This window comes from Malus sylvestris, chromosome 5, assembly GCF_916048215.2.
Source record: "Malus sylvestris chromosome 5, drMalSylv7.2, whole genome shotgun sequence".
Lineage (NCBI taxonomy): Eukaryota > Viridiplantae > Streptophyta > Magnoliopsida > Rosales > Rosaceae > Malus > Malus sylvestris.
The window spans coordinates 17,776,094-17,801,211 of NC_062264.1; the positions used below are offsets into that span (position 1 = coordinate 17,776,094).

Below are 25,118 nucleotides of genomic sequence, written 5' to 3' on the forward strand. Positions count from 1 at the left end.
CGAACTCGGCCAACGAGTTGGTACGCCCCGCACATAACCAAAGGACGTAGTTAGCTTATTAATTACTTAGCCTGCGCGCCACGTAGGCTTGGTAGTTTTTAGGGTCAACAGTATCACAAACAACGCCACCACCACCGCAACCATAGCCCTTGGACTTTACTCCATCCATCTTCATTTGTAAATCCCAATAATCATGGGTAGCGAAAATCGTGATTTCCACATCTGTTTCTTCTCTCTCATTGCTCACAGCCATATGATACCGATATCCAACATGGCCAAGCTCCTTAAATCACAAGGAGTAAAAACCACCACAGTCACCACTCCTCTAAATGCCCCTACATTCTCCAAAGCCACCCAATCAAGTAAAACCTGCTCCGACGGCGTTGAAGTCAAAATCAAAACCATCAAGTTCCCTTCTGTAGAAGTCGGTCTACCAGAAAGGTATGAGAATCTAGACTCAATCCCCTCACCAGAATTAAGCACCAATTTTCTCAAAGCAACAAGCTTTCTCTAAAACCTGCTTGAGCAGCTTTTGCCCAAAGAAAACCCTAGTTACCTTGTGGTAGACGTGTTTTTTCCTCGGGCAACTGATGTTGCAGCAAAGTTTATTCGAAGGCTAATTTTTCTTGGCACTAGTTTCTTTGCCATGGCTACCTTAGATAATATGAGAAGGTATAAGCTGTTCAAGGACACTTTATCCGATTTGGACCCTTTCGTGATTCTGGATTTTCCTAGTGAGATTACGATGACAAGAGTGTTAGCGTTTATAGCTTTTAGTATTGAGTTTTATGAAGTTTCGGATTGTATGGGAAGAGAGAAAATTGCAGAGAAAATGCAGCAATGGTGCTGCGAGAGTGATGAAGGTTCTGATTACTATTCCATTCACCTCCAACCAAATATAACCGTTAGAGGAGAGAGAAAAGAGATTCTTCTCTAACAACTTACAACAAGATCAAATCCTAGCCTTAGATTTTATCACCCTATGAGATGATTACACATGTTATAATCTATCACTTAAATCTTAGGCTAGAGAGAGAGGTCGCTTGGACTATGATCCAACGACTCTCATTACATCTTATTTAAGCCTTATAAAAATAGGATTCAAAACTCTAACTTTGGCTCCAAGAAATCAGCTCAAAGAAGTTAAGCACCAACATTCCCTTCTAACCCTTTAGCTGATTTCACTCCAAGTAGTTGTCTTAGGCAAGCAAATCGATCATTTGGCAAGGTCTTGGTGGGTATGTCTTCAATCTAGTCTTTTGTTTTGCAATAAACCAGTTCAATTTCCTTTGCTTGGATGGCTTTTATGATGAAATGGAATTTTCTGCAAATATGCCTAGTTTTCTGGTGGAAAACTGGGTTCTTTGCCATTGTTATAGCAAAAGTGTTGTCACACAGAATTGGTGTGCCTTCCACTTGTTCCTCACCAAAGTCTTCAAGCACAAATATTTGCTATTTTGCCTGTGATGTAGTGCTGTTGCACCCATATTCTGCTTCTTCTGTTAATAAAACCACTTTGTTGTGTTTGATTAAAGCCCATGAAAACACATACCCTGAGGTACTTCTCATGTCATCCTCACTTCCAGCCCAGTCATTGTCACAGTACCCTATCAAAATGGTTGCCTTCCCTTTCACAAACTCAATTCCAAAGTCAAAAGTACCTTGGATGTATCTTAATACCTTCTTAGTTATTCCCATATGTTTCTTTGTGGGATCATGCATGAATCTTGCAAGTAAGCTAGAAGCAAACATTATATCTGGTTTTGTAGCAGTCAGGTATAACAAACTACCTATAAGCTTTCTATATTCACTTTCAAATGCTGCCTCACTGCCATCCACCTCGCATAACTTTTCACTCACAGCAAGTGGTGTTCCCACAAACTTGCAATCTTTCATTCCAAACTTCTCAATAAGCTTCATTGCATACTTTTTTTGGTGTATAAAAATGTTTTTCTCTGTTTGTATAACCCCCATGCCAATAAAGTGATGAAGCAGTCCCAAATCAGTCATCTCACAGTGCCTCATCATGTCACTTTTGAATTCTTTGAGCAATTTTGGACAACTTCCAGTGTATATAATATCATCCACACAGAGTGAGACGATAATAATATATGAGCCTTCACTAGTCTTGACATAGAGTGTTGCTTCAGTTGAACTCTTCTTGAAACCTGCATTGTTGAAGTATGGGTCTATCTCATCATACCAGGTTCTTGGAGCCTACTTCAACCCATACAATGCTTTATTCTACTTATACACCTTGGTTTCCTTATTTTCCTTCACAAATCCTTGTGGTTGCTCAACATAAACCTCTTCATTCAAAACTGCATTCAGAAAGGCAAACTTTACATCCAATTGATATAGGTTCTATTCTTTCTATGCAGCAAGTGCTATCAAGGTTCTAATAGTGTCTAACCTTGCTACTGGGGCAAATGTTTCATTGTAGTCTATCCCAGGCTTTTGGGAGTAGCCATTTGCCACTAGTCTGGCCTTGTTCTTTTGCACAGATCCATCCAGATTAAACTTAGTTTTATAGACCCATTTAACACCAATGATTGGCTTGTCAAATGGTCTGTCGACTAGCTGCCATGTCCTGTTTTCTTAATCATCTCCAGCTCAAATTTCATGGCATTCTTCCATGACTCATCTATAGCAGCATCTTCATAGCTTTCTAGCTTTACAATGCACATGTTGCAATGTGCCATGATCTCATTGATATTCTTCAATTTCTGTGGTGTGTGGTCAATTGCTTGAGAGCTTCCAAAATCACTCTCACTCAATAGAGTACCAACTTCATTCACTTGAGATGATGTGTTCAAGGATTAACTTGGCTCACAAGTCTCAATCTACTTTTGACCATCATTGCAATTTGCCATTTGATACTCAACAACCATAGGAACTCTCATTTCACCTTTCTCTATGTGTTCCCACTCCCATGAGACATCTTCATCAAAAGTAACATCTCTAGACAAGATAATCTTTCTGGAAATTGGATCAAACAACCTATACCGTTTCTCACAGGTTTTCTAGCCCACAAAAATGCATTTGTGACTATGTTCTTCAAGCTTATGCCTTAATGTTGAAGGGATATGCATATAGCCCAATGATCCAAAGATTTTTAGGTGTGCAACACCTGGCTTTCTGCCACTGTATGCCTCAAATGAAGTCATCTTCTTTAAAGACATGGAGGGACATTTGTTAAGTATGTAGACTGTAGTGTTCACAACCTCTGCCCAAAGTGCAAAAGGAAAACCTTTTTCATGCATCATAGACTTTGCCATCTCCACCATAGTCCTATTCTTTCTCTCAACCACTCCATTATGTTGGGGGGAGTATGCCATGGTTAACTGTCTCTAAATTCCAAGCTCATTGCAGTACTTGTCGAACTCAGTTGATAGAAACTCTCCACCCCTATCACTCTTGAGACATTTCACTTTGTATCCACACTGCAGCTCAGAAATTGCTTTGAACTTTTTGAAACATTCAAATGCACTTGATTTGTTCCTGAGGAAGTATACCCAAGACATTCAGGTACAATCATCAGTGAACAAAATGAAGTACTTATTGCCATAGATAAATTCAGTTTGCATTGGTCCACATATGTCTGTATGAACCAATTCCAATGGAAATTTAGCTCTCCAAGTGGATTATGAGGGAAATGAATCTCTATATTGCTTTCCTAGCATGTAGCCTTCATATACAATATAAGTCTTCTCCAATTTAGGCAGTCCATGAACCATTTCTTGGTTTTCAAGCAATTTGATGCTCCTATCATTTAGATGTCCTGGTCTCTTATGCTCTATGTGTAAACAATGTGTCACACTTGCCTTCAATGCCAATTGGTTTGTAGGCATCATTGTAAGAGGGAAGCATCTGTTATTTGTCATCTGCACTCTAACCACCAAGTTGTCAAGTGACAACCATTGAAGAAATTCACCACATTTCCACCAAACAACAGATAATAGCCATGATTCATCATTTGTCCAACATTGAGAATATTCTCCTCAAGTCCAGGGACAAGTATCACTTCTTGAATGTGTTTTCTTCCTAGTTTAGTCTTTATCACTAGAGTTCCATTTCCTGCCACCTGAACAATTTCTCCAGTCCCCAACTTCACTCTAGAAGTCAAATTTATCATAATATTGACTAACAATCTCTCATCACCTGTCATGTGGTTACTACAACCACTGTCAATGTACCATGAATGATTCACCTTCATATCAGTCACTGCATTGCATGCATAGAACAAGGAACCAATTTCTTCAACCTGGTTTACATATATACTTTCTGTATACCCTTATTTCCATTGCAGTCTCTAAGTATATGCCCAAACTTCCCAAAACCTGTGCATTTAGGCTTTCCTTCAAACCAGCACTTGCCATTATGCGATTTATCACAATGTTTACAAGCAGTTTTGTTTCCATCATGAGAGACATTTGGTTTGGGAGTAAAATTGGGCTTATTATCCCATTTCTTCCCTTTGGATTTCCAGTTTTTCTGAAACTTTTGATTTCCAGAAAACCTCCTCCTTTGAGATTATTGGCTCCAACATTTAGACTTGTAAAAGCCATATCTGTAGAATTTTAAGCATGTCTATCTAGTCTGAGTTCAAAACTTTTCAGAGAAGCTACAACCTCCTGAACCTCAAGAGTCTCAAGGTCCTTGGAGTGTTCAATTATAGAGCAAATAGGGTTATATGATCTTGGCAGACTAATCAATAATTTTTGCACTATTTTTTCCCTAGATAGATCCTCACCATAATTCTTCATTTGATTCATTATATTAAACAGTCTAGTAAGATATGCAGATAAGGATTCACTATCTTTCATACGATTATATTCAAATTCTCGACATAAACCTTCTAGTTTTACGCTCCTTACTTGCTTGTCCCCTCTGAACTCTTGCTTCAGAATATCCCAAGCACCATTTGAGGCCTCCTCGTTCACGATTCTGGGGAAAATTTGATCTAAAATAGCTCCTTGGATCAACCCAAGTGCGTGAGCATCCTTCATCAGGATTTCAGTCATCAGGAGCTTTTCTACTCCAGTGATCTCAGCCTTTTTATCTTCATCTTCGATCTCCTCATTCTCTTTCTTCAGATCTGAAGTATCGAAATCGTTTTCAACAAAATCCCACAATCCATGAGATTTCAAAATAGTTTTCATTCGAATACTCTAGAACTCATAGTTTTCTCCGTTGAAAATTGGAGTACAAAGCTCACCTGTACTCGATCTTGCCATATTAGACATTGGATTCAAGAAATCGCACAATCTCGATCATCAAATGAGCTCAAACACAACTCGAATCAATTCTAGTTTCTGAAGCCATGTTAGCATTCATAGCTTTTAGTATTGAGTTTTATGAAGTTTTGGATTGTTTGGGAAGAGAGAATTGCAGAGAATATGCAGCAATGGTGCTACGAGAGTGATGAAGGTTTTGATTACCATTCCATTCACCTCCAACCAAATATAACCGTTAGAGGAGAGAGATGAGAGATTCTTCTCTAACAACTTACAACAAGAACAAATCCTAGCCTTTGATTCCATCACCCTATGAGATGATTACACATTTTATAATCTATCACTTAAATCTTAGGCTAGAGGGACAACCTACTTGGACTATGATCCAACGACTCTCATTACATCCGAATTAAGCCTTATAAAAATTGAATTCAAAACTCTAACTTTGGCTTCAGGAAATCAGCTCAAAGAGGTTAAGCACCAACAAAGAGCACAAGTGCCTGATCATGTCAAAGAAAATATCGAAAACGACTTGACCCAGATGCTCAAACGGGCCAAGGAAGCTGAGAAAATGAGCTATGGAATTGTTGTGAACAGTTTCTATGAGCTCAAATCGGTTTATGCAAATTATTACAGAAACGTGCTTGGGATGAAAGCTTGGCATATTGGCCCTGTTTCTATGTGCAACAGAAACAATGAAGAAAAAGCAGTTAGAGGAAAAGCAGCTTCTATCAAGGAGCACGAGTTCTTAAAGTGGCTTGATTGAAAAGAACCTAATTCGGTTGTTTATGTGTGTTTTGGAAGCGTGGCTAAATTCAATGCCTCTTAGCTTAAGGAGATTGCAATGGGGCTTTCACCTAGGCCGATTTTTAGAACATTGATAAATATTAAACTGAAAAAAATATGCACATATGGTGGGCCACCCACTAATCCAGGTGGAATTCTAGCCTAAATTTGCCATAAAGTTGGGTTAAAACTCATATTTGGCCAAAGGGTTAGAGAAAGTTGGGGTAAGGATCCAATTTTCTTTAACTCCCCTTTATTAACTTGTGAGTATCACACAAAGCTAGATATAATGAAATATATATTTGATTACATAGAAAAATCTTCATATAATTTACAAGTAGTTCGATATAAAATCCTAAACATGGCATTGGTTGGATTTCACAAGAGAGAACTTTAGATTATAAATTTTTGTCTCTTTCTTTGTAAGGGTGTTTCTAAGATGCGGACTTTGCGTCCCAAACTTGTGCATGGACCGGAATCTAACTGTTGTGATTTGTTGAGCTCATGGTAAAACCGGGGTGTTGGTATTTTTGTTTTGCAATTGCATTTAGGATGTGGTACTAGATTGCCTACGTGTCCTTGGTGGAATCAAACCAATGTAGTTCGTGGTTTTCATTGATCAGTCAATGACCCATTGAAAAAGAAAATTTTGTTTGCTTGGATTTGGTGTCATGTGCAGTTTCAACTCGTGCATGCAAGGAGTGTTTAATGTCTTGTGTAGTTTCAGCTCGTGCACGTAAGGGCTTTGGGCCATTTGGAGTGTTTAATGCCTTGTATAGTTTCAGCTCGTGCACGTAAGGGCTTTGGGCCATTTAGAGCGTTTAATGCCTTGTGTAGTTTCAGTTTATGCAGGTAAGGACTTTGTGCCATTTGGAGTGTTTGATGCCTTGTGCAGTTTCAACTCATGCAATTTTGTGCCATAAGGTGGGGCAATATCCCATGTGAGCAGCATTCCTCATAAAATTGGGAACTTTGTTTGCAGACTTCTTTCTTCTTCTTGTAGAATTTACAATCTCTTTGGCAAGAGGCACAAATTTATAAAAGAAACCACATGATTTCACATTGGAGAGCTATCGATTTCTTTTTCTTTTTCTTTTTTTTAAAAAATAAATAAATAAATAAAGGTTGCCACGTGAGTGTCTTTCCCAATTAATTTGGGAAGTTGTTAGAAAGCTTTTTTTTCTTCTCTGTGAACATGAACTCTTTCAAGTCCAAATAAGCCCCTCCTGAAGCTCTAAAGTTATTTGGATTCTCCTTTTTTCTTTTTTTCTTTTTAGAGACCGCGCTTGCGGTATACTTTGGACTTCTGAGAGCCTAATCACTCTGCAGACGGGACCTGGGTTGTGGGGGGACCACGTGAATAAGAGGACCTTCATCCTTGTTCTTTGTTGCAGGTCGTCTCTTAGCATTTATAATCCTTGAATTAGATAACAACTTTGAAGGCAGTAGCCTACACCAAACAATTTAATTGAACTGAACGTCCTTTCTTTTGCACATTTTGTGATTAAAGAAGAACATGCAGCCGTCGACGTTTGGAATTGAATGAGATGCAGTGGGGACTTTCTCCTTGTTGCTACAGTAGGGACTAATGATGACATCGTCATTTGGCGGTTGCTTCCTTGTTCTACACGAGATGCAGTCTTCAAAACCATCGTTGTCTACAGAATTTTTTCGTAGTGTTTAGCGTACAAATGTCGTGGTGTAGAGATGTCATTTTCACGTATAGACTTGTTGTACCGGAAATTCCCTGACTAGTAGATTTCGACCTTTTGCGCCGAGAAAATGCTTGACGAGTAGATCCGAGCCACTGATTTTGAACATCTTGGAGGAGTTCACTTTCTAGCACGTCCGTGTCTGCGTGCAGACATGCTATGGCAAGAAGACCTCGACCATCCTTCTATTCATACTGGTTACGTTCTTCTGAAAAAAAAGGCAAGAATTGCTATGCTCATCTTTTGGCAAGATCCATTTTTGTTCTTGCATGCCAAACTGCTACAATCATCGGAAAGCTGACCTTGTTGGTCTAATTTCGAAGAGCACTTTGATAGCGGAGAAGGATTTGTTAATGTAGGAGAATCCAATTAGGATTCTCATGGGCTAGGTTTTGTAAATCCATGTGGACTTTAGATTACTTGTACTCCTAATCAATTGACTTGTATATATTTGTATCTTTAGGAGATCAATTAAATCAATACAATATAAATCTACATGGTATCACTTGTTTGGGTCTCCCTTTCCTTGCAAAACCCTTGCCTCTTTTTCCTCCAAATTAACTTCTAGTCGTCCCCCCTCCTCTCTTCTTACCGTGCCCTAGCTTCTCCCATTGCGACTAGGCTTCGTCATCCTCCACCCATGTTGGGCCCTCTCTTTGGTCCCAACATTGCCCACTTTCTCAAAGTCACTAATTCCAACTACCTACTTCGGCTTAGTCAGATGAAGCCATTTCTTCTGCATCATAATTTATTTGGCCCATGTGGATGGCTCTATTCCGGTCCCTAACACCACTCTTCATGCTACTGACAAAGAGCCCATTGCACCAAATCCTGCTTTTGCTACGTGGTTCCAGACTGATTAACTAGTTGTCAGTTATCTGACTTCTACACTTGGACTTGGATTGTCTGTCCTCGCATTTCGGTGCCCTTCCCGTGCCCTCCTGTTTTGTGTGGTCACGGTTAAGCCACGTCAATATTTTATATTATTTTTTTATAAAAATAATAAAACAAAAAGAAATAATAATATAAAATATTGACGTGGCTTAACCGTGACCACAAAAACAGGAGGGCATGGAGAGGGCATCAAAATTGGAGGGCAGACAATCCAAGTCCTCTACACTTTCCAAGCCTATTTTTTTCCTGCAATTGGGAAAATCCTCCTCTAAAGCTATTTGGGAATGTCTTGCGCACTTTTCTCAGCAATCTCTCACCAATGCCACGAATCTTCGATTTCAACTTTTGGCACTTATGAAAGGCTCCCGTACCATCTCGGACTACCTTAAATAGGCTAAGTTTTAATTTGACTCTCCTGCTGCTATTAATCAACCTGTCTTTAATACTGATTTGGTGAGCTCTATCCTTAAAGGTCTTGGTCCTGATTATTCTATGTTTCTCATAGCTGTAATTAATTCTCCACCCTTCCTGGAGTTCCCTGACCTACGTTCTCGGCTCTTAACTTTTGAGAACCAGCCTTGGCCTACTCCCGCTGCCAATTTTATGTAGCAGTCCGTGGGTCAAACTTCTCTGCAACAGCCAGAGGGCCAGCCTCATCTACAGTAACTCGTTAATCAAAACCTGCAGCATCCTATACATCCTCTCCTGCCAGAGCAGGCCCATTACCAGCAACCCAATCCTCCCCAAGTTGCTGCCTTCTAAGTGCAAGCCCATGATGCCGTGCAGCAACAAGGCCTGCCACGTGCCAGAAATTGAGGTCGTGGTGAGTTTCACCAGCGCCCGCATGGGGTCGTGATGGCCATCGTGGCGGTGGATGCGGTGGTCGTGGTGGATGGTAGCCCAATAATTGTGGGTTTAATCCTCCTAATCAGCAAGGTATCCTCAGTGCTCCTCCTGATTTTTGGTGTATTTATTGTAACTCACATGGCCACCATGTCTCTACTCGTCTGCATCGCCCCGCTCCCCTCATTGTTGGTTATCATGTTTTTCCACCTAGTGCGGCTAATGATCCTACTTGGTACATTAATATGAGAGCCACTCACCACATGACCAACAATGGGGCCGCTCTTCATGACTCATCTCCTTATAATGGTAACGAAACTGTCCAAGTTGGTAACGAGGCTTTTCTTCCTATAACTCACATTGGGTTTTCTTTTCTCACATTAGGTTCTCGACAATTCAAATTAAATAATGTCTTATATGTTCCTTCCATTAAGTAATTTTCGATTTTTATTGTGGTTCTTTGTTGTTTCAGGGCCGTTGTGAAGGTCATCTTTATCCCGTCAGCCCATCACGTCCGTTGGCCTTTCATGTCGTTTCCTCCTCCTTGTGGCACTCCCATCTTGGTCATTCGTCTTCCGAAGTTTTGTCTAAGATGTCTTTAGATTCTATGTCGCAAATAAATAAGGCCTTCTGTAAGCTATGTGCACTTTCTAAGTTGCACAAGTTACCTTTTGATTCCACACTCTTGAACAAAATGGCTTGGCCAAAAGCAAGCGCCAACATATATCCACCGTCACCCGTCTTCTCCTAAATACTGCCCATGCCGCCCCCTCCCTTTGGGTTGAAGTCTCCCTCACCGTTGTCTTTATTATTAATCTTCTTCCTTCTTTGGTTTTGGGTTGGTCTAGTCCCTATTTACGCTAATTTGATCGTCATCCCAATTTATCCCACCTTTGTACGTTTCATTGTGTTTGTTACTCGCATTTTGGAGCTTATATCACTAACAAATTAGAACCTCGTTCCAAAGAATTGTTTTTTGTAGGTTACAGCCTCAACATAAAAGTTATCGCTGTCTAGACCTAACCATTAATCAGATTTTTATCTTTCATGTCATGTTTGATGAGAATAATTTTTCGCTTGCCCAACCTGCTACCCCTGCAGCTCTGCCTCCTTTTCTGCTTCTCTTGGAACCTGCGCATGCACCTCTCCATGGATCCCAGCCCAGCGCACCTCCCCCTAGAGCCCAACCCATCATGCCTTCTCATGAAACTCCACCTATGAATCCAATCTTGCAGCCCGGCCCACTTCTTCTCGCACCCAGCCCAGTGGTTCCCGCTCCCAGTGCGCCTGCTTCTGTCCCTCCGACCAGCGCGGCGAGCCATGTGGCGTCAGTCTACATGCCATCAAGCCCAACATCTCTGCAGCCTTCCAGCTAACTTTTGTTGAGTCCTCAGCTGGCCACTATACCAGCGCCCTTCTTGTCTGCCCATGGAGACTAGATCACACACTGCCCGCTCTCAACCCAAACAGTGTTCCAACGACACTGTTTGTTACCCACTGCCCCATTCACTCACGGAGTCCATCTCTAATTCCGTTGAACCCACTTGTTTCACTCAGGCCTCACGTCCCCTTGAGTGGCGTACAGCCATGACCGTGGAATTTAATGCTTTACTTAAAAATGGTGGGTGGTCTCTTATTCCCTCTCATCCCTCTCAGAATTTAGTTGGTTGCAAATGAGTCTTTTGGATTAAGTATAATGCAGATGATTTCATTGAGCTGTGTAAAACTTGTCTAGCTGCCAGCAATATGAGTTTTATTATGACAAGACATTTAGTCTAGTTGTTAAGCCTGCCACTATTCCTCTTGTGCATTTACTCATGAGTGGTCTATTCAACAACTAGATGTCAGAAATGTTTTCTTGCATGGTTGTTTATATAAAAATGTTTATATGGTTCAACCGCCTGGTTTTGTGGACCCTCAACAACCCTATCATGTCTGTAAATTGCACAAGGCTCTTTATGGTCTCAGGCAGGCTCCCCGAGCTTAGTTTCAGCACTTTAGTATATTTATCCTCCGCCAGGGCTTCATTCAGAGTCTTGCTAACCCATCTCTCTTCACTTTTCACCATGGTATGACACATCTCATTTTACTACTTTATGTCGATGATATTGCGTTAACTAGCAATGATTCAATGGATCTTTTGGGCAATGAATTTGAGATTAAAGATCTTGGGCCTATTCATTATTTTCTTGGTTTTGAGGTTCGTCCTACTTCTGTTGTCTCCATGTATCTCAAACCAAGTATGCTCTCGATTTGTTCGTGAACGGGTCAAGTTGGGTACTCACAAAGTCCAGTTTATTCCTTCCATTGACCAACCTGCGAATGTTCCCACTAAAGGACTCTCTACGCCTCGTTTTGATTATCTACGTTCCAAACTTGCCACTCCGAGACCGCCAAGTTTGAGTGGGTTGTTAGTGTAGGAGAATCCATTAGGATTCTCATGGGCTAGGTTTTGTAACCATGGACTTTAGATACTTGTACTCAAGTCAATTGCCTTAGTATATATTTGTATCTTTGTGAGATCACGGGAAGGTTGCTTCTAGAGTGAAGAGCGATTGGCACCATTTTGATTTGTTATAAAGAGAGATCCTTCACTGGAGCAAATCTTTGTAAGAGCACGTGGGAAACTAACTTTGCTTCGATGGTCTTGTGCCATGAGTGGAGATTTGTGTAAGGAAACAAATAATAAAGAAAAATAAAACTTTTACTTTTGATTCTTCTTCCTTGTGAACGTTCTACATAATTGCAGTCCTTTGCTCCTTTCTTCTCTTTCTGTTAGGACTCTCTCTTTCTATTTCTACAGTTTGCATTCGTCTCTCCTCTGCTGCTCTCTCTACTCTCTCTCAGCTTTTCGTTGTCAGTCTCCCCCTTTCATTTCAACCTGGCTTCGTCTTTTTATAGACGCAAGGAGCAGTTCATAGATCATTTTCCATTTTTGTTACATGTACCACTTTCTTGGGATGTGGAGAGGTTGAGAGAAGGCCATCATTTATGACGTGTTTACGTAACCGTAATGAAAATAGGAGGAATTGAATTGAGGAGGAGTTGGAATGAGGAGAACTCAGAATCAGATTCATGTTGAAGCTGTTTATTTAAATGTTCTAGAATTGGAATAGAAATGACACTAATTTCATAAAACTGTTTACTAATTTAGCACAATCGGAATATAAACCAATATGATTACTAAAATGCCCTTGTCCCAAATCAAGTATTTTATATACTTTTTTTTAATAAAATTTGGTATAATTTTTAATAGTAAGAAAAAAGATTAAGTTGCTTTTTTTATTTCATAGACACACTAAAATACTTTTGTTTAATTTTTTATTTATAAATTTAAGTATTTACTTTAATATTTAAATTTTCTCACTCAAGTTGTAGTTTCTTCTCTTCAGCATATGCATGGAGTTGTGCATAATGTGAATGAGCATGGAGTTGTGCATAATATGAATGAGCATGGAAATAAAAAAAAGTAAGGAGTTGTGCATAATTAAACTAGGGTTAGTGGGTTTATAAAGGATAGTCTTGGAAATAAAAAAAAAGTAAGTGACATAAAGGGAACAAAAGTGTCATTCCGATTGCCCAAGCAATCAGGAATTGAATTGCCACCTACATCTAAGGAATCCAATTCCACCAATACAAGGAATTGAATTCCAAAGTTTGTGCTCCCCATTGCTTTTTTGATTCCTCAATGTTTAGTAAACACCGGAGTACTCCGTAATCGGAATTTAATTATACATTTTCATTCCGATTACGGATACGTAAACATGCCCTTAATTGAGAACGTGGGAGGGCAAGGATAAGAGCTCATAAATTGCCCTTCGACCTCAAATTGCATTTCCAGTGGGCCATATTGAAGAGGGCAATTTGTGGGCCATCAAAGCCCGCCCAAATGCCTGAGCAATTTAAGTCCCACCTTGGGCCAGCAAGTGTTCTCTTTTTTTTTTTGATACGTATAAAACATGTGTATCCTGAACGAGTGGGTCGACAACTTCTTATATCTTTTTGGCAAAATGACATGTATGTAATTGTGCACATCACAAAAATACTTACTCAATTTGCTTTTGCTTGAAAACCCTAATAGGCTTCGTTCTTTTAAGAAAAAAACGCCAAATACCAAATACCAAATGTCTAATTTACCTAAGTTTCGTTCTCAAAAAAAATAAAAAATAAAAATTACCTAAGTTTCCACATGGCATGAAGATTAGCAATTGGACTCTGGCAACAGACACCTCACTGGCACTGAGAGACTTTTGAGATGCCAAAATCTATTGCTTTTGACATTGACGTGGGTAATTTCAAGCTATATATATATATATATATTTTTTTTTTTTTTTTTTGGTTTTTTCAGCCAAAAGAATCATATATTAAAAAGAAAACCTTTGGATCGATACAACCATTCCCAACAAAATCAAAACGAAAAGCATGTGAAGCAAAATCAAGAATATGATGCTCTCACATATGACAACCAGTTATTAGAAGACCTTGACGAGCAAAGGCATCAACAACAAAATTTGCCTCTTTAAAAATAGGGTTCCAATATAATTTATATTCTCAATTGATGTTTAGCAATGTATAAGACTTATTAAGTTTAATGAATGTTGAACGAAAATATGAATGTTAACTTGTAAATTTTATTCAAGTGACTATAAAAGATGGAGAAATTATGAAGAAAACTTATGTCTCGTAATCTCCATAAAAAATGGTAGAATTAAAAGGAACAAGTTTTCTTCATGAATTCTCTATCTTGTAACTTCACTTGAACAAAATATACAAATAAACATTTTTATTTTATTCTATGCTCATTAACCTAATAAATTGTCAAAGACAAACCATTTTTATTTTTTAACAAACAATATTATCTACATAAAAAAGGTGGGAGAGTGGGCAAGCCTCCCAATGGGCTAAGCTTCCTAATGAGCTAGTAAAAATGGGTTCAAATTCGTTTTTGATGAAAATTGAACTTAAGACATCTCATCTACAAATGAAGAAAAATGCCTCTAGACCGTATGGGAAAAAATTACTCTACTTAACCGGTCGTTGTTGTACATGACATACCGGCTGATGTCTACAATTGAGAGAGACAAACTTTTGTCCTTCTGTCAATAGTGTGAAGAATCAGAATCTTCACATACTCCCCTTCTATACATTTGAGTTTTCACGCATCACAAACAACGCCACCGCCACCGCAGCCCTATTGAAATCCCAATAATCATGGGTAGCAAAAACCGTGATTTCCACATCTGTTTCTTCCCTTACATGGCTCACGGCCACATGATACCGATCTCAGACATGGCCAAGCTCTTTGCATCCCAAGGAGTAAAAACCACCATAGTCACCACTCCTCTAAATGCCCCAACATTCTCCGAAGCCACCCAATCAAGTAAAACCTACTCCGGCGGCATCGAAGTCAAAATCAAAACCATCAAGTTCCCTTCTGTAGAAGCCGGTCTGCCAGAAGGGTGTGAGAATCTCGACTCACTCCCCTCACCAGAATTAAGCACCAATTTTCTCAAAGCTACAAGCTTTCTTCAAGAACCGCTCGAGCAGCTTCTGTTCGAAGAAAACCCTAGTTGCCTTGTGGCAGACGTGCTTTTTCCTTGGGCAACTGATGCTGCTGCAAAGTTTGATATTCCAAGGCTAATTTTTCATGGCACTGGTTTCTTTGCCATGGCTGCCTCACATGTTGTTAGAAAGTATGAGCCGTTCAAGAACACTTTGTCAGATTCGGACCTTTTCGTGATTCCGGATTTTCCTGGTGAGATTACGATGACACGAGCCCAAGTTCCGGATCATGTCAAGGAAAATATCGAAAACGACTTGACCCGGATGCTCAAACGGGCCAAGGAAGCTGAGAAAACGAGCTATGGAATTGTTGTGAACAGTTTCTATGAGCTCGAATCGGTTTATGCAGATTATTACAGAAATGTGCTTGGGATGAAAGCTTGGCATATTGGCCCTGTTTCTCTATGCATTAGAAACAATGAAGAAAAAGCACTTAGAGGAAAAACAGCTTCTATCAACGAGCACGATTTCTTGAAGTGGCTTGATTCAAAAGAACCTAATTCGGTTGTTTATGTGTGTTTTGGAAGCATGGCTAAATTCAATGCCTCTCAGCTTATGGAGATTGCAATGGGGCTTGAGGCTTCTGGGCAGGACTTCATTTGGGTTGTGAGGACTGGACCAGAGTATGACGTGGAGAAAGAGGATTGGCTGCCAGAAGGGTTTGAGGATAGGATGGAAGGGAAAGGACTAGTCATAAGAGGGTGGGCCCCGCAGGTTCTGATTCTTGATCATGGGGCAGTTGGCGGGTTTGTGACTCACTGTGGGTGGAACTCGACGTTGGAAGGGATCGCTGCCGGGTTGCCGATGGTGACGTGGCCGGTGTCGGCGGAGCAGTTTTACAACGAGAAGCTGGTGACCCAAGTGCTGAAAATTGGTGTTGGAGTTGGTGCTCAAAAATGGGTTATGGTTGTGGGGGATAGCGTGAAGAAGGAAGCTGTTGAGAAAGCTGTGAGGAGGATTATGGTGGGTGAGGAAGCAGATGAAATGAGAAGCAGAGCTAGGGAACTTGCAGAGCAGGCAAAGAGGGCTATTGAGAAAGGAGGATCATCACACTCTGATTTGAATGCTTTAATTGAAGAGTTGAGTTCCCACTAGTTAGAGTTGGATCACACATTCAGATGGACCACACTTTCTGAATATTTCCGATTGATAATGTTTTGTACACAATGTAGTAAGAATAGTTACTCATAATTCATAAAAGAATGGTCAATGTTGAGGAGTGTGACTAAAAGATTAGTTGTTTTTCTTTTGACCCGGATATTAGATTTTTATGGTGCATTTTATTTATCTTAAGGGTCGTATATTTGCCCAACCAAAGAACATAATTCTAAGAGCATCTCTAACTTTTGGGTTAAAATATAAAATTTGTAAGTCATAAAATTTAGATTTTAAATCAGAAACAGTTTTTTTGCTTCAACCTCTCTGGGTTAAATTTTTAACCTAAAATTATTAAAGAATGAATTTAGGATATTTTTTTTTTCTTAAAGTAACTTTGTTTTTAAAAAAATTATGTAGACTATCCTAATTTAATTTTATGAATATTTTTACCTAAATATTGAACAATCACTAAACCGACCCCATGAAACTCGTGGAATACTATAAAAGAATATGAAACACATGAAAGAATGTTTTTAAATTGTTTTAGATGTTGGATTTAAATTTAGACTATTAGATTTTATTTTACCGTTCGATTTGGTCATATTAGATCTTAGGGTTCGTCACAAGCCTAATGTCGGAAGGCTCAACCTCTATATCATAGGGTTCGTCACAATGAAGCCCAATAATGAGGCAAAAATCCTTCTTCATTAATGGAGCCACTTCACAGCCGACTAAATAGGTGAGTTCCTCTAGGTCTTTCACCTGTTGATTAACCAATCTACGGAGCGGCAACTCATGCACCAATTAGCCATTGAAGGCCAACTTATCGACATGCTCTAAGCATCCAAGCAGGATGCCCTAAAGGCAGCAATCTGTGAGTCATTAAACTTTTGACGCAGGACTCCTAGCACATGACTTGCTTGGGATAGGTTGTTAGCCCTTCCCTATAGGATTCCTTTTCTTTTATTGCTAGTTGAACTCCCTCATTTGCCCTCTCATGTAGATAGTGTTCTAGAAATGGGTCTAGGCGGTCACATAGGTGTTGGGCGACAGAGAACCGCCGCGATTTAGGCCAAATCGTCTAACAAAATTGGGTAGGAGTTAAGCGCCCACCTAGGCGCTTTCTAGGCGGTGATTCAAGCGGTTCTTTTTTTGCAGTCTCTCTATCGTTTTTGGTTGCCGTTGCATCTCTCGACTTCTCTCATTGCTGATCTGATGGGAAGATGAAAGGTGGGAGAGAACAGTGAGGTGGTGAAGGCAATGAGAACGGTGAGGTGGTGAAGCAATGAGAACGGTGGATTGCGAAGCAAAGAAAGAAGCTTGCAACTTTGTCTATGTGTTGTAGGAGAGGTGTGGAATCAAGAGAAGGAAGACGATGATTGACATTCTGAGATAAGAAACTGAAATGGTAGAGTGAGAGATTGATAAAAGAGGAAGTTTTGAGAGCAATTCCACCCATGGAGCCCTTCCCCCTGGCAATCCACTATTCAATCCACCCTATTAAACAGTAACTGCCTTAAATGAATAGTAACTACCATTAATGAACAGTAATTGCCATTTACATCTCCACCCTTGGAACCCTTCCCCCTGGCAATAAGCAATTAAAATAATAGTTTTGTTTGTTTGTTTAAATAATAAAACCCCCCCTCTCTCTCTCTCTCTGACACAAAAAAAATAAAAAATTACAAAGCCCTCGGGCCACAGGCCCGTCGACTCCCCACCCCCCTTCGCTAGGACTCCCACCCTCACTCGGGCCCTTCCCTGCTGGAGCTGCTCCCACCGGCCCTCAGGCCCTTTCTCCTCCCCTGTCGCCCGAGCAACCAGCATCCGCTGGAGTTGCTCTGATGGGAGAGGAAAAGATGACACGGAGAAAGAAAAAAAATGAATAAAATATAAAGGGATTAATAAAACCAAGGCCAAGACTCGGTTTAAGAGTAGAAAAATAAATATAATATTGAAATGATTGATAAAACAACAAGACCAACTTGATAAAATGATAAAACCAAGACAAACTTGACAATTTGTCCTATCCTCTCGCCCAGCCAACCAACAAGTTCTAAATGGACAAGGATTGTCTGCCCTCCTAGTTGTGGTGCCCTTCCATGCCCTTCTATTTTGTGCGGTCACGGCTAAACCACGTCAACATTTTATATTAATTTTTTAATGAGATAATAAGACAAAAAACAATAAAAATATAAAATATTAACGTGGCTTAACCGTGACCGCACAAAATAGGAGGGCATGGAAGGGCACCACAACTAGGAGGGCAGACAATCCTTGTCAGTTCTAAATAGACCAAGTTCAACTTGACAATTTATTTGTAGTTTTTGGTAATGTTGTATTCTTTCTTTTTCTTTTTTCAAGTCTAACTTATTTATATAGTAAAAATATATAATAAATGTACTTAAAACTGTCTAATCTGTCTAGGCCCCCGCCTAGCCGTCTAGGCGCTAGGTCCTTGACCGCCGCCCGACTAGTGCCTAACGTCTTTTAGAATCTTGCATGTAGACATAACAATACAAGCATTCAAGTAACCAAATTCAAATTGACTTTTGGGGAAGAAAGTATGACGTCGTGGAACGAAGGACTTTGAACGCAACTGGAAGCAAGCAAGCACCACGTCCTTTCTGAAGAGCCGATTAGACAAATTATGAACCAATTTCGAACGAACTTCTCTTGAGTTTTGAACGAGCAGTGTGGAAGTCGATTGAGTTTTAAATGCCACGCCGAAGATGACAAACATTGGACAACTTCGATTGAGTTACGAACACTATGGAAGTTGATTGAAATTTGTTTGAAATCATTCATGAGAGAGTTTTGGGTGGTGGAGACGAGAAGTTTAATGCAAATGTAACTGTTGTGGGGAGCGAAAGAGTTTTAGTTAAAAAAACTGTTGTTGTGCTCAACGACTTTTAATGATGGGTCATTTATGACCCAGTTTCACTGTAAGTTGTCTTTGATTGATTTGTTTACAAGTGTTGAGATAAAATCCAACCGCCTATACTCGTCCACACAAATGGATCACAAAACTCGGTATGCACATTAGAAAACTCGATCAAGGAATACTTATTTTTGAATCCGATTACAATCTGTGCTTGGAAAAATATTGGATTGGACAGTTTTTTTTTTTATTTTTCTTTTATTGATCTGATTCATATTCCTCAGTTAAATGGTTCTTTCTTATTGTTTTCATATCTTATGGAGTTCTTATTTGTGGTAGAAAAATTCCACCGTCTTCGGTCTTGACGAAATTATACCTACAAAACAAATAACATCTTTAATCAAGGCCAAAGCCTCACACGCGCCCAAGATGTTGGGGGTTTGGCGAATGCATCTCCGATGTTAAGTTAGTTTCTCTTAAAAGAGAGAGAGATAGTTTAAGGCTGAAGTACTTAGTGTAGGACCCCACTTCGCACCTTCCCGGAATAGTGGATATTCATACTCTGTTCAGACTTTAGGCCGGATTGAACCTGAAGAGTCATCGATCTACCCTCCGAAGGCCCTATATCTTTTGTGGTTCCCAAAATACAATCCCATGTGCCCACTCCGGTCAGAGGGGCATCGAACACACTTCACATCTGATCCTAATACACTCCACCTTTTGGTGCCAATTGCCTTCTCCCATCCAAACATTTTTCCCTCTGCCACACGGAAGCTAGGGGAGAGAAAGTCACATGGGCGACATGACTGACCACTATACGCTGAGATAGACAGTGCTGGCCTTAAGTGGCTGTGTCAAATAGCCAAGACACTTGAGGTGACAAGGTCAAGTGGCTAAGTGACAAACTTCCCTTTTTACACAGTTTATTCACAATATCGCCAGTCCCCCAAATGACTTACTCACCACATACAAAGAGGCGTCCCGACTCCTCACAATTGGTTAGACAATCTAAACTCAACCCATACACTTACTACCCATTTTTCACCTAAAATTATACCTGACTTGATCGTCAGAGACCCTACGCCAGGAACCACCCTCCCCGGTGCTCGGCTTCACGATCCTTTGTTTATATTTGTCTTTGCAGATTCAATCATCCAGCAGAATCATGTCCAACAAGTAACAAAAGCTTACCAGAAGTTGGTGAAGTTGGCCGAGCATAGGTATAGGGTTTTTCCCTACACGTGGTGAGATTCGATTGGCTAAGGTGGGCATCCAAATGATGGATTTGGATGAGGAAAGAAAATTCCAAAGATATTAATTGTTTCATAATATCTGGGGAATATCTTGAAAATATCCTTGATTGGATATGATTGTGAATACTCGCTTGTTTGTTCGATCTTCAATCAGAATAGTATTAAAGCTAGGATTACTAAATCCTATCTTTAATGCCTTTGACTTTCCTCCTTACCATGAACATAGGATCTTGGTGTGTCGTAGTCAGCTACTCTAACCTCCAAAGTTGTTGGATTGCGCATGAGAATCTTTATGGGTCATGCCCATTAATGAAGACATTCTTGTCTTTTTTAAGAAGAAATCCACATCTCGCCTCTAAGATTTTGTTGAATTACTTTTGGCTCCACATTAATCATTTTGTGTGGTTGAAGGAAAATTTGTGAAAAACTAAGTTCATTAAGCAACAAAATACATGCATTTAACGATTAAATGGCGGAAGCATGTTCCTATGCACTTTAAAAGAAAATTTAAACCATAAAATTCAAAGCCTAGTAATTGTGGTGAACCAAGACTCAACTCAAATCTTAAAGAAAAGAGTTGAGAAACTTTTATACCTTTGAAGCACCTCTTTGCTTAGCAAAGGATATTCACCCATGTGAGGGCCTTCTTTCCTTTGTCTCCTTACTCCTTGGCTCCATGGATGTGGATGGAGGAACTTTGCTTCTTGGCTCCATGACTTCTTGGATATGGATGGAGGAATGGCTTCTCCAAGTTCCCAAGAAAGGGAACCTTTAAGTTTCCACACCAAGGAGAGCATTGAGGAAGAGATGAGTGACCTAGGAAGAAATGGATGCTAGTGCATTTCTTCCTAGGGAAGCCAACCTTCTAAGAGAAGAGAGAGCTTTGGTGTTTCACTCTTTTCTCTCTAGAAAAACCTTAAATGAATTTGGCCTATAACTTTCCTTTTATAGCCACTCACATTTGAGTGGCATGAATATAATTAAGCCAAACTCTCCTCTATGGCCGGCCATTAGGTGTAAGTAGGCCTTTTGCCCTTTCATGATTTAAATTGTCATACAACTTAAGTCATTTGGCTTGACTATTCAAACACCGATGGGCCCGAGGCCTCAAAACTAACCCGAGTTCTAAAACGAACTTATTTGTTTGATTAATTAACATATTAATTAATCTTAGACATAAAAAATTAAACCACTTAATTGTCCTTACTCAACTCCGTTGTTTCTTCAATCTCCACCTTACACGGTGTACGATCCATTAGGTTATAATTAGCGGGCGATTATAACTCTTTTAATTGATTGTGAATTGAAACTTACTTTCAATTCTCCCTTTAATAATTATACATCTTTCGGGCTTCCATAAGCTATAAGTGACACCTAGCAGTACGTCATGGCTAGCCAAGCTACACAAAAGAGTTGGAGAACCTATTTAGTTTGGGATTACAATGCAATACAGTCCTTTTGTAATACAATACTCTTGATCACATTGTTTGGTTTGATAGTTTATTCATGTCTACTATCCAATGTGATTCTCTTACTTATATGATTACCTTGAATGTGATTTGGAACGACTTCTTAAATCTCATTCATACTCCAGCCAAAGATTCTTAATCATATCAGAGTATTCTCCCTCAACGGTTTGAACGTTAGAGATCTCTTGTTGTGCATTCACCTGCCTCTATTTAAGTGGCTTAACCCCAACTATGTTTTGGACACTCTCTAATGGAGTGCCTTTGACACAGTCAAAGATTAAGAACATAAAAACAAGACAACTACGATGCCTCAGGTCAAACAACTACTTTGCATTATCACAACCTTGAGTTCTCATGTGACATGAGTATCAGAACTCCTTGTTGATCGCATTCAATGGACTCATTCTCTATTGAGCACCTACATGCTTGTCTTGGTGTCAGTTTGTTTGGGCCCAAAATATTTAGTTTGGGCCGAGTGTGGAATCATTCTCGACCCGGAAGGATTTATTGTTAGGAGTCGTCTTGTTCATGGGCCGCTTAATTAGAGTCGGTTGAGCCTTATTAGGAAAAGGAACGGCCTGGATAAGGAAGAGGTGTGGAAATTCTACAGAAATCCTGATGTGATAAAGAGTCCCGGTAAGATGAGGAGGTCGAGATACACTTTGAATACAGCCTGATAGAAAGGTCAGGTTCAAAATCCCGTTAGGAGTAGGAGTACTCGAGATGGTGTTTGATTAGAAGAAGAAGTCCTAATCCGAGTAGGGTTTTAACTCGACCTAGAAGGTATCCGGTGCTATAAATAGAGGAGGCTGGGCATCGTTCAAAGCCCTTTCAATTCAACACACAACTGCCCTGCGCAAACTCTCTCAATAACTTTGAGATTTTTTATTTTCTCCTTTCGCTGACACATCTTCCATTGGCATCAATAACACTGTGAAAGCAACCGGTGATATCTTCAGTCGGCATAGATAGCTCTGTCGCCGTAGAATTAGCCGATCTCACAGCATCTTCCATTGGCATCAACAGCACTGCAGCGAGGACGGTTGGTTACCTATCCAAGTCTCGGTCGAGAAGGGTTTCCGAATCCTTATTAAACGAGGTCATCTCATTAGCCTTCTCGGCGAAGTGAGGTGTTACAGTTCACTGAGCTCAGCGCATTGTACGCCGAGTTATTTTATGATTGGATACTCTCAAGTGGGATTTAGAGTTCGGCATTCAGACGGTTGAACCACGTTCATTATTAAGACTTATATCTGCTTTGAGTATTTGTGCCCTTACACTTTGGTGTCGATTCGACAAGAGTTTACTCTGACGAATACCATCATTGTGGCCGAATCCGACGACGACGATTTGTGAACTTCGTAAGAATAGTAGCCTTGTCTTCAGGTTCGAGAACCCAAGAGGCTGAGATGTCTTCCTTCCTCGGTCACAATCGCAAGATGCAGAAGTCAGTCGCGCAACCAACGCAACATCAACAAATTTTACTTCTTGGCCGAGCTCAGTCGACGAGTTGGCACGCCCCACATTCACCGAAGGACGTAGTTAGCTTATAGATTACTCAGCCTGCGCGCCACGTAGGTTTGGTAGTTTTTAGGGTCAACATTTTGGCACGCCCAGTGGGACTTAGTGCTAAACTACGAAGTTCATGCCAATTGAAATGCGATCGGTAAAAAAGAAAACAATTATGGGAAAATCAACAACCGATTTGCCAGTTCAGAACATAGGACAAAGTTTGCCACAGACGCAGAATCCCCTTAACGCCGTGACACCTGAGTCCATAAGCGCGACTTGTCGAGAAAGGGAAGTTAATCTAGGCAGTTAGCTTCGCAGTCTAGAAATACCTAACAGAAACACCTGCGTTCTCAATGAAGGGATAATGGAGAACTGTGACGAGGACGGTGGTGAAGGATCTGATCCACCAACAAGGTCGTTTCTTCGAAAATGACTTGACGAGCAGTCTCGGACGGTTGAACATACGCTTAGTCGAGGAATCGATAAACTGCATGACGTGATACGCAGTACCAGTGAGACACAAACCAGATTGCTCGAAATACTGGTTAGTAAGGTCAACGACGGCAGGTCTTTCGATTTTTCCTAGCACTTGCCACCAAGAAATAATCTGTTGCCAATTGTATAGGCCGAGTCAATCCCTGCTCAGCTCAAACCAATTGCCTTGGAAAAAGGAGGAGGATCGAATAGTAAGTCAGACGGATCCGACCATAGAGTAGAAGCAACACCCGTTGATATGACCGAGGTGCAGCGGATGATTGATTCAGCCATGAAAAAAAGGCCGAAGTTCCCTAAATTTATCCATCTGTATCCAGCCTATGTGGAAAAATTCGAATATCCTAAAGGTTTCAAAATTCCAGATTTTAACCTGTTCGCCGAAGGATCATCCTTATCCTTGTTAGAACATGTGGCTCATTTCACCGCGTAATGCGTAGATGTCAATAGTGACTTTCACAAGCTGCGACTTTTAACTTTTCGTTAACCGATTCAGCATTTGCGTGGTATATCAACCTCCGACCGAATTTCGTCAAGAGCTGGGAGGAGTTGGTTGAGAAATTTCACGAGCAGTTTTATCAGCCGGGGATGGAAATGTCAGTGTCCTCATTAGCAATGATAGCTTAAGCATCTGATGAGTCACCGATGGATTATCTTACCATATTTAAATCGGCCAGGAATTGGTGCCGAGTACCTCTCCCCGAAGTCGAATTTGTTAGACTTGCTCCGAACGGTCTTGACTTAGAATACAAAAAGAAATTCTTGGGGGCAAACTTTCGGAATATGTATGAACTAGCCCAGCATGTCGAGCAATATGATTATTTGCTCTGTGAAGAGAAGATCTCGAAAGCTCCATCCCAAGGGACGATCTACAAAAATCCCACTGTTAGTTACGCATCGACCGAATGTGAGGAGTCTCAATTTGTCAGTGTAGACGCATCTGAGATAGTAATAGATAAGCTATACGTTTGCAAGGCGCTGACTCATATTGACTCTAAGGATGTCAAAACTCGCTCGGCCACTGAAGAAATAACGAAAACGTCAAAAGTTTACACTTTTGATATTACAAAGGCCGACGTAATTTTTGATCAATTGTTATCAGCGAGGATCATCAAACTTCTGCCTGGGCATAACATTCCCAAGGTCGAAGAGCTTAAAGGAAAGATATATTGCAAGTACCATAACTCAAGCAAACATACGACAAATAACTGCGTCGTGTTTTGAGATAATGTCCAAAGCTGGATTGATAATGGCAAACTTAGATTTCCCATGGCAACAGTAAATATGGTAGATGCTCGCCTACCTAGGGACAAAGGGAAATAGAAGGTAGAGGTCGTTACAACGCAACGGTTTCTGAATCAGAATTCTCGGCCACGTTT

General features: G+C 40.3%; 1 protein-coding gene and 1 pseudogene across 2 annotated transcripts; both read left to right on the forward strand.

The window, feature by feature from the left end:
• Positions 1 to 193: 193 nt before the first annotated feature.
• On the forward strand, positions 194 to 7,445 carry LOC126622596 (scopoletin glucosyltransferase-like; annotated as a pseudogene).
• LOC126622027 (scopoletin glucosyltransferase-like) lies at positions 352 to 16,283 on the forward strand. 2 transcript variants are annotated; one of them, XM_050290675.1, is made up of 2 exons: positions 352 to 369; positions 14,860 to 16,283. In XM_050290675.1, exon 2 carries the CDS (start codon positions 15,140 to 15,142, stop codon positions 16,127 to 16,129), a length of 990 nt encoding a protein of 329 aa, XP_050146632.1. In that variant the 5' UTR covers positions 352 to 369; positions 14,860 to 15,139; the 3' UTR covers positions 16,130 to 16,283. The 2 variants fall into 2 exon arrangements, with proteins under 2 accessions (XP_050146632.1, XP_050146631.1); XM_050290674.1 differs by lacking the exon at positions 352 to 369 and having other exon boundaries at positions 14,504 to 16,283.
• The last annotated feature ends 8,835 nt before the right edge of the window (positions 16,284 to 25,118 follow it).